Source organism: Puma concolor, chromosome D1, assembly GCF_028749965.1.
Source record: "Puma concolor isolate L17-30 chromosome D1, mPumCon1.1.hap2, whole genome shotgun sequence".
Lineage (NCBI taxonomy): Eukaryota > Metazoa > Chordata > Mammalia > Carnivora > Felidae > Puma > Puma concolor.
Window position 1 is genome coordinate 3372293 of NC_141676.1, and position 9767 is coordinate 3382059.

General features: G+C 68.1%; 1 protein-coding gene across 1 annotated transcript; it reads left to right on the top strand.

The window, feature by feature from the left end:
• The first annotated feature begins 2548 nt into the window (after positions 1-2548).
• Positions 2549-9008, top strand: FGF3 (fibroblast growth factor 3). The gene is made up of 3 exons (XM_086679335.1): positions 2549-2768; positions 4680-4783; positions 8643-9008. Exons 1-3 carry the CDS (start codon positions 2549-2551, stop codon positions 9006-9008), a joined length of 690 nt encoding a protein of 229 aa, XP_086535461.1.
• Positions 9009-9767: the final 759 nt, after the last annotated feature.

The window sequence follows — 9767 nt, forward strand, 5'->3', positions numbered from 1 at the left end:
CACCACGAAACCGGGCACCCCTCCCTCGGCTGGGCCTGAGCGTCGGGACCCAAGCCCAGGCCCGAGGAGGTGTCCGGGGGCTTCCTGGGCCAGGAAACCCGGGGGGGGGGGAGTTTGGGGGGGCGCAGGAAGCTCTAGACGAAGAGGCTGGGTGAGCCGTGGCCCGGAGCCTGGAGGAAAGGCCTGGGCGGTGGACTGGCGTGCAGGCAAGCAGACAAGTCCCGTGAGCACCAGCAGAAGGCGACGCGGGTGGGGGAAGGCAGGGGTGGGTCTTCCGCAGCTCCGTCCGACTGCAGGGCGGAGGCCGACGCCAGGGTCCAGGGAAGAGGAGAGAACACAGCCCAGGGAGCTGTGCCGCCTTGGAGAAGGGACACTGACAGAAAGCCCGTGGTGAGCGGGAGCCTCCGGAAGGGACAGCTGTGGGTCCCGGCGTGCCTGCTGATACGCTGTCCTGTGGGTGGGGCAAGCTCGGAGCTGGTAGGGTGGCAGGGACGTTGCACGGCTGATTCCACTGGGTGTTACCACCTCTGAGGCATTTCATATACAAGGAGCGAGCATCTCCGAGGGGCGATGCTACACGGCCACGGTCACATGGCTAGGAAGTGGCTCGGCTATTCATCCGTTCATTCATTCATTCATTCCAGGAATGTGTAGTGAGGGGCTCCTGTGTGCCATCCCAGGCCAGATCTGGGGGGTGGGGGGAGCTCCAGGGAGTAAGCTCCCCTCTTGGCTCTGTGCTTGGGGGCTTCCCCGGGGGCTGTCCTCTGTCCTCCTTAAAGCAGGCACTGTCATTAAGAATCTGGGGCTCCGACCATCAGTGGCCTCGTCTTCGGATTGTCCACGGGCTCTGTCTAGACAGACTCTGGCCAGGAGTCACCTCCTCAGGGATTGAGGTGCTGGGTGATGCCCTGCAGAATGTTCCCCCAGGGGACACCCAGGACCCGGCAGGCACTGAGCGTGCTCAGGTGGGCTCACTGAGGACCGCTCTGTTTGTGTTAGGCCAGGGCGAGAAGAAATGTCCCGGGGGAGGGGGGGGGGTGTTAGCTCCTACAGCTCAGGGGAGTCCCCTGGTGCCCTGCACACCTGTCCCTCCCCTGGGGGACCAAGGTCCCAAACCTTGACGCTGGTAGAAAGAACAGGGATGCCAGCCCGGGCCACCGGCCCCCGTGGGTGAGCTCTCTTGCTTGAGTTGAGCCTGTGGGTCCCATCTGGCTGGCTGCTGGCCAGGGGCCTGCCGGAGGTGGAGGCCAGGGGAGCAAGAGAAGGGAGGGGGGCCGTGGCTTTCCCCAACACTCTGTCTGAAGCCCTTCCTCACCGGGGTCCCTAGGGGACAGGGTCCCCCCTCAGGCCAGGGGCCACCCGGAAGCCACTGCTCCCCCAGGACAGGGACGGCCGCCACCCCCCCTCCTGCCCCCGCTCATGGCTTTCGTCTCCCTCCTCGGTGGTCACCAGACTCCTACAGCTTTTCTCGGATCTTCCCCGGGCTCCCCCGGCTCTGTCTCCACTTGGCGGTCTGTCCCTCCCTCTCTGTCTCCAGCTCTCCCGTTTCTTCCTTCTCGCGGCGGCCTCTCTTGCTCTCCAGCGCTGTCTGTCGCTGTGCCTCTTTCTCTGGCTCTCCCGACCCCCTCCCGCTTCCCCAGCCCCCTCTCTGGCCGGCTGCTGGGACCCGAGCCTCCAAGGCCGCCCGACGTGCGCCAGCCTCGCCCTCCCGGATTCTGCCAGGTTGGGGGGCGCCGCAGGATAAAGCGCCTCCCGGCCCGGGCCGGGCCGCCCCGCCCCGGGCCACCAGGACAGCGTCGCGCTCCAGCAGGGAGCCCCGGGCGCAGACCCAGCCCCGGGGTCCCCCCACGCGCGCCCCCGCCCCGCGCTCCGCGGCCCCCTTCATTATGCGCCTCCTTTAATGGGCGTTCGCCAGCGCGACTTCCCCGCAAGTTGTTTTCGCGGACATCAGTCATCGGCGGCGGTCCCATTGTGCCGGGGGATTGATGGGGGGCGGGAGGGGGTGACAGGGCCTGGGGCGGCCGCCTCGAGGCCTCGGTCTATAATTTTCGGAGGCATAATTGGCCTGGGGGAGGGGGCGGGGGCGGGGCGGGGCGGGAAGGGACCTTTCGGAGCCGGGAGGGCGCGCGGGGGCGCGGAGCCGCGGCTCGACGGCGCTGCGCGGGGGGCGCCCGGCCCGAACCCCGCGCCCCGCCGGGCTCCCCGCCCCTCCCGCGCCTCCGCCCGGGCACCACGTCGGCCTTTTGTTGCCGCACCGTCTTTTCTTCCCGCGCTGTGCGCAGCAACGGAAATTTCACCGGATCCCGGGTGAAAATTAAAGGAGGTGCCTCCCTCCCTCCCTCCCTCTCTCCCTCTCTCCCTCTCCCTCTCTCTCTCTCTGCCTCCCTCCCTCTCTCCCCCAGCCCCCGCTCCCTCCCGCCCCTCCCCCGCTCGCCGCGAGTCCGCACCGCCCCGCGCGCTCCGAGCGCCCCGGCCCCGCTGCCGCCCCTTCCATGGGCGCCGCGCTCGCCTGCAGCCGCCGCCGCCGCGGGGCGGGCGCGATGCCACGATGGGCCTGATCTGGCTGCTGCTGCTCAACCTGCTGGAGCCCGGCTGGCCGGCCGCGGGCCCCGGGGCGCGACTGCGGCGCGATGCGGGCGGCCGCGGCGGCGTCTACGAGCACCTCGGCGGGGCGCCCCGGCGCCGCAAGCTCTACTGCGCCACCAAGTACCACCTCCAGCTGCACCCGAGCGGCCGCGTCAACGGCAGCCTGGAAAACAGCGCCTACAGTGAGTGTCGAGGCGGCGGCGGGGACCCCGGGGGGGGGGGGGGGGAGCGGGGTCCGGAAGGGCCTGGCGCGCCCAGGGTGCCCGCCGGGGTCCCCCGCAAGTTTGAGCCCCGTGAGTTGGTGGGAGAAAAGGCGCCGGACGAGGCGGGTAGGGTCTCCTAGTATTTTGACGACCTCTCCTCCTCGGGCCGACCCCGGGGCGCCCCGCCGGCCCCTCCGCCCTCCTGGAGCGCGGCCGCCGCGGGGAGAGTCATTTCCCGGGGCCCGAACCGCCGCCCTCGGCCGCAGAGCGACAGGCAGGGCGGGCGCCGCCTCGGTGTGCGGCCGCGGGATACGAGCTAGGCGCGCAGAGGGACGTCCGCCCGGGTCCGGGGGCACAGGTGTGCTCCCGCCTGGCCCCACGGCCCGGATCGGGCTCCAGCGGGAGCCCCGCGGGCGCCGGGGTTTGGCTCCTCTGGCCGTGGGGACCCGGGCTCGGGCTGAGCCTCCGGGAGAGGAGCGCGGGGGCCGGGGGCCGGGGGCCGAAGCAGCTCCGCTTGGCCGGGAGCGGGAGACCCGAGCTCGGGGCGAGGCAGGGACGCAGCGGGCAGCGTGGGAGCGTGGCGGGGGGCCCGGTGTCCTGTGCCTCAGCCCGCGGCGCTCGCCCCCGCGCCGAGCGTAGGAAGCCGTGCGGCGGAGGGAAACCGCTGCTTCCGCGAGGAAAGCCGCAGCCCCGGGAAGGCGCCTTCGGAGGACGCCTCTGGAGCCGCGCGTGGGGGGCGAGCTGTCGCCAGGGCGTCCCAGGGGCCGCAGGATGGGGCTCCCGGAGCGCCCGCGCTCCCTTCCCAGCAACGCCCCGGTTCTCTCCAAATCCAGGCTCCCACAGAGCATCAGAATCCTTGGAGCATCCAAGGCAGGCAGCTTGGGGGCAGAGGAGCGCGCGGTGCGCAGCCACCCCTGTCCCGCATCGGGACGCGGCGCCGCCGCCCTCGGCGCGCAATCCGCCCCCGCTGCGTCCCAGGGACGCCAGAGGCCCGCGGCCTGCATCGCCCCGCGTCTTGGCCCTGGGATTGCTGCTGTGCTGGGGGCCCTGGAGAGGGCATCGCTTTGGCTCCAGAGCCCCTTGGAGCCCTTGGGGGGCCGGGGGGACAACGGCCCCACTGGGGCCTTTGTTGCAGGACCTCTGATGAAAAGGCACTCCTGCGTTCAGAAGGAAGCTTAGGGGAGACTTAAAGTCCTTCCGCGCAGTGGGGATGGGAGAGCCCAGGTCAGTTTCCCTTTGTGCCATCTGGCGTCTAAGCCCGCTTCCTGCTACTGTCCTCTGTGGCGCTTGGACCCTGCCCTGCACAGTTACCTGCTGCCCAGGCCCGCTGCCAGTGAGTTCCGGTGGCTCCCTCAGTGCCCTGCGCGCAGCAGCCCCGGCTTCACCCCTGCCCCAGACTCCTCAGATGCTGTGGGGTGTAGACAATGCGGTTGGAGAGCTCCCGCACCGCTCTCCGCAGCCGGGGTTGGAGCTCCGGCTCGCCCACGTGGGGGTGGTCTCAGGAAAGTCTCCTAACCCCGGCCGTCTCAGCTGGCCTGTCTGTCGGATGGCGCAGCCGGCTCGCCGGGTGGCTGAGAGGCCCCGCACCCGGCAGAGTCGGCGGGTAGCAATGTCAGTTTTCTTCCTCCCCTCCCGTGTCGGAATTCTTCTCGTCGGAGAAGCCTTTCCCGATGCTCCCGGGGCTCTGCCTCCCATCCAGTAGTCTCTCCTTTTCCTCAACCTCCCGAGTCACCCCCCCCCCGCCCCGCCCCGCTTAAGTGTGTGTTGCCCTCACCTCCCCGAGCCTGGGCGAGGCTTGGGCGGGTCCAGGGGGTCCTCGGCCCTCGGCCCTCGGTGCGCGGGGCTCTGTGGGGGGGCGCGGGGAGTGACGCGCCTTCACACTGTTCCCAGGTATCCTGGAGATCACGGCGGTGGAGGTGGGCATCGTGGCCATCAAGGGGCTCTTCTCTGGACGGTACCTGGCCATGAACAAGAGAGGACGGCTGTACGCTTCGGTGAGTCCGATCTCGCACGTGGGCAGGCGTGGATGGGGCGGCCGTCTCCCTTGGCCACTCGTTAGGGGACAGAGGGGACATGGGCAGTGTAACGCTTTGTCCGGGGACCTGCAGAACCCGAGCTGGAACCAGAGCCTCAAGCCCCGGGGTCTCGACGCCCAGGGCGGCCTCAGCTGTCGGTGGCGGCTGCCCCTGTGATTGCCTTGGGGCACGGCCCCCCGGGGAGGACCCCACGGGGTCACACTTGTCTTACGTTCTCCAGTGTCGCTGGTTAGAAGCTGCCCCTCCACACATTTTTGTTCACCATCGCTGCCCTTCCCCCCATGGTAGCTGAGAGCGAGGCAGAGATTGTCCCCCGAATCTCCACTGAGATAAATAGACCCGGTGAGCCGTGGGGCGCCACGCGACTGCCTGCCGGGCAGAGCTTTTCTGCGGGCTCAACCAAGGGTCTCCTGGGGGGATGAGAGAGGGAAGCAGGGCACGGCACAGCCAGCCCTCCCCCGGGGATGGAAGGCGAGAGCTGAGAGCTGTTCGTTCTCAGGCCGGAACACAGAGGAAGGACCACAGGGCCCGCCTCCCAGGCACCCAGATTCGGAATCCAGTCTACACAGCCTGGGGCCTCCGCAACAGAAAAGGGTCCCGTGACTCTGTGGGCATTGGCGGTGTCCTTCCCCCAAGGGCAGGGGTGGGGATGCATGGAGTAAAATGCGGTAAGCAGGAAATTTGCCGTCTCCAGCTAGTCATTACGCGCAGTTCGGCTGATACCTCCTTGGGCAATGAGACGCTTTCCGTCCACGGTAACCTAGACGACGCAGCCCGAGGACCATCTCCCCGCAGCTCCCTCTCTCCGTGCAGCAGTCTCTTTGCAGGGGACCCACACCAGCCTCTCCCTGCCCGGAGAGGTTGGGGAGCTGGGCAAAGTGTGATCAGCAAAACCCTCTTTAAGCTGCCGTCTCGTCCCAGACCTTGCGCTGGTTTGCCGAAGGAGATGGAAAAGCTGGAACGCGCCCAGCTGTTTTGTCTGCCTCAGGGGCCACTTAAGAGAAGCCGTGTCTGGGGGGAGGGGGGGGAGGGACCCGGAGGGACCCCCCCCCCCCCCCCCGGCACCCAGCCTCTTCCGCAGGTGCTTCTAGAGTCTGCAGACACCCGACGTCACGGCTTATCAGGATGTGCCCTCAGGCCGGGCTCTGGCCTGACTTTTCTCCTTGAGGGGCATCATGGCTTCGCCGAAGCCTCAGCCCCATGCCCCTGGTGCCCGGTGGGCAGGACTGATTTTCTGTTCCTCAAGTGGCCTGAGACCATCTACAGATGCCCCTTGTCCGTTACGGAGAGGGGCCCCGGTGAGGCGTTCTCGTCGCCTTGCAGGGGTGGTGCTGGCGTTACCGGTCCCGAGGGCCATCCATCCGCACTGAGCAAGTTCATGGATCGGGCGGGGAGGGCTGAATCCAGAGGGGGAGCCTAAGGCCTTTGCCACGTCTCCCATGGGGGACCCGGGCCCAGGGCTTTGGGGGACAGCACAAAGCATGGCCTGGGGGATCCCCGTGGGTCACAGTCTACCTATGGCTGCTATTGGTTAGATCTGACAACCCCGGCTTCGCCTTCCCTTCCCTTCCCTTCCCTTCCCTCCCCTCCCCTCCCCTTCCCTTCCTCCTTCCTTCCTTCCTTCCTTCCTTCCTTCCTTCCTTCCTCTCTCCCTCTCTCCCTCCCTCCCATCCATCCATCCATCCATCATCCCCCTGGCATTCATTCCTTCATTCACCACTGCCCCGGGCATCCATATGTCACACTCTCTGCTGGGTATATGCATCGGGATGTTACTACATGTGAATCCGCTCCTGTCATGGCCTCCAGAAGCTCCCCATCGCCCACACGTCACCACCGGGGTGCCTCGGCCCCCAAAGGAGCTGCCCGGACCGCCTTCGGCTCCTCCCTTCCACCATCATTCCATAACCCGTGTACTCACCACAGCCTCCTGAACCCCTCTCGCTTCCCCAGGACCAGCCACGCTGGTCACCCTTCCGTGCCTTTGCCCGACTGCAGTGCCCCCATCAGAAACGCCCGCTAGAAAGTGCCCACCTCTCCCCTAATGACTCTCCAGGTGTCACCTCATGGGCAAGGTACCTCTCAGCCAGCCTCCCCTCACTCCTGCGGCCGCCCTTCCTGCACACCCCCTGCCCGGTGCCCTGGGGCTCAGAACCAGCTGGGGTCGCAGCCACGCCGGCCACAGCCACACTCTGCCCCAGGCTGGCTTTTTTGGAGACTGCGAAGGAAGAGCAGCCTTCCCAAGGTGGACGGTTTCAAGGAGAATTTCAGCAGGTGGCACCAGTGGGTGGGGGTGACTGGGGGGAGGCCCCTGTGGAGCAGAGGGTCCGGGGTGGGACAGTCGGAGGAACCAGCCAGGCTTCGGGAACCATTGCCACTGTGAGTCCCAGCTGGGGCACCTGGAGACCCTGCCTCTGTGCTGGCACCTTCCTCCTGGGCCTCCTGACCCCTCTGGGAACCCCTACAAGAGGCAAACTCTACGCCCCCTCCCCCCAGGACCCCCCTCTGGAGGGCCTGAACTCCTCCCTCTCTGAGGCTCACAGGACTGAGTCCCTTCAGTTGCCCCACAAAGTGCCCCTGCAGTGAGAAAGCCCGCCTTCTGGCTTCCTGATTCATGGCCTCGGCCGTGGGCTACGACACCCTGAGTTTCTCACAGTTTAGCGTGGGGGCCAGGCACCACTGTAGCCGCCTGGCACGGGGGTCATCCCGGAGCCCACCCACTCACCCCCGGACGGCCCCTGGTTCCCACGCTAGGCGGGGGTTGAACGCAGACCAGAACGGTGCCACATCCCCGTGATTTGGGGCCTGCCGCCACCCCGGGCCTCAGTTTCCCCGTCTATAAGGTGCGGAGGCTGGTCTTTGTCCATGGCGTCTGTACTGTGACCCAGGGCATTCTGGGCATCCCCTGAAGGGTGGGACAGCAGAGAGGGGACAGCAGGGAGGTCCGGAAGAGCTAGAACCCGGCCCCCTTCCCTCTGAACTTACACGTCGTCGGGAGGCCCCTGGAGTTACCGGTCTGTGCCTCTCTCCCTCCAGATGCCCGCCTCTGAGAAGGCAGCGCCCCGCGTCTCAGCCCGTGCCCCCCAGCCTGCCCCAGGCCCACACAGGCCCCCGCGCATCCCCCACTTGTGCTGGGGCGCCGCCACCCCCAGCCGCCCTCCAAGGGCAGTGTCTGTGCGGTTCATGAGCTTCCGCCTGGGCTCCTGGCTTCTGGTCCACGCGCGTGGGGCAGGCGCCCCGAGGCCGAGGCGGCCGGTCTCAGAGCTCAAGGCCCAGAGCCAAGTTTCGTGCAGGCGCCAGGCTCCTGAAAACCCCACGAAAACATCCTTTCCGTGCTCTTCTCAATATCCGTTTCTTTTCTCTCGCACGCATGCTTTTCACAAGGCGTCCGGGGTGCCGTCCTCTCCCCGTGTCCAGACGTCCTGCCAACGTCCGTGTCACCAGCGGAGATTTCGGGCAGGCCCCACGTCCGCTGTGCTGACAGCGCCCCGCGTCCCCGTGCCGGGGAAGCCTCCCTAGTCAGTGCCTGCGGCGGGGGGGACAGGGCTGGGGGAGCCACAACGCCCGGGGGCTCAGGAAACCGTGGGAGAAACAAGCAGACCCTCGAGCTGAATCCCGAAGGTCAAGGCCGCGGACCCGGAGGGGGAACGGGCAGAGCCCGGGCGTGGGAGCGGGTCAGATCGGTGCTGGGCGCGCCAGGAGGGAGGAAGGAGGGAAGGGGGGCCCCGCCAAGGAGCGGGGGGGTCCTCGAGACCCCGGCCACTGGCCTCGAGCGCGGGGCCTCCCGCGGCTGACCGAGGCGTCTGGCCCCCTGCAGGAGAGCTACAGCGCCGAGTGTCAGTTCGTGGAGCGGATCCACGAGCTGGGCTATAACACCTACGCCTCGCGGCTGTACCGCACGGCGCCCAGCGGGCCGGGGGCCCAGCGCCAGCCCAGCGCCGAGAGACTGTGGTACGTGTCCGTGAACGGCAAGGGCCGGCCTCGCAGGGGCTTCAAGACGCGCCGCACGCAGAAGTCCTCTTTGTTCCTGCCCCGCGTGCTGGACCACAAGGACCACGAGTTGGTGCGTCTGCTCCAGAGCGGGGCGGGGCTCCGCGGCGGCCCGCCCAGGCCCCCCGGCAAGGGCCCCCAGCCCCGGCGGCGGCGGAGGCAGAGGAAGAGGGGCCGGGGGGGCCGGGCGTAGCCCCCCCCCACCCCTCCCCGGACCCGGCCGAGGAAGGCCGTCCACGTTCTGGCCCCAGGCCGGCTCCGAGCCCCCGGCCGACCCGGCCCAGCAGGTGCGGGCCGGCCGGTGCCCGAGTGCCCACCGTCACGGCCGATCACGGCGGCACAGCAGGTCTCCGGGACGCTCCCCGCTGCCCCCGTCCCTCTCCTGCTCTGCCCGGCTGCTGTGTGCCTCCCGGCCCTCTGCGATTCTCTGCAGCGCGGTCGGATCGGAAGGGAGCGCCCGCCGAGGGGGGCCGGGCAGGGAGGGCCGCTTTACGTGGGCGGCGTGTGGGTTTCCGTTGGACCGGAGTCCCCTCGGCCCCCCGGGGGGAGCCGGCTGTCGCGGGGGCCGCCCGAGAAGCCTCCCGGCTGCGGGGAGCGCGTGGGCGTCTGTGTAACCGAAACATTAAAGCGTTGCATTCGACTAAGCTGTTTGATAGATCGCGACGCAGCCTGAGCCCGGGGAGACCCTTGCCGTTTTTGCTTGAACCCTGTTTGCTGGCGACGATGACCGCGTCTGCGCCAAATCGCTCTTTTCGGACGTAAGACTGTATCCTGAGGAATAGGGCTAACGATGCATTTTCATGCCCTGGTTTGGAGAGCGGCTGTTTGCCGAAACCAAGAGGTGGTTCGTGCGGACGGAAAGCATAGGCTGATGCGTGTGTGTGTGTGTGCGTGTGCGTGTTCCTGTGCCCGTGGGGGCACACGCGTGCATGCATGAGTGTGTGCGTGTGTG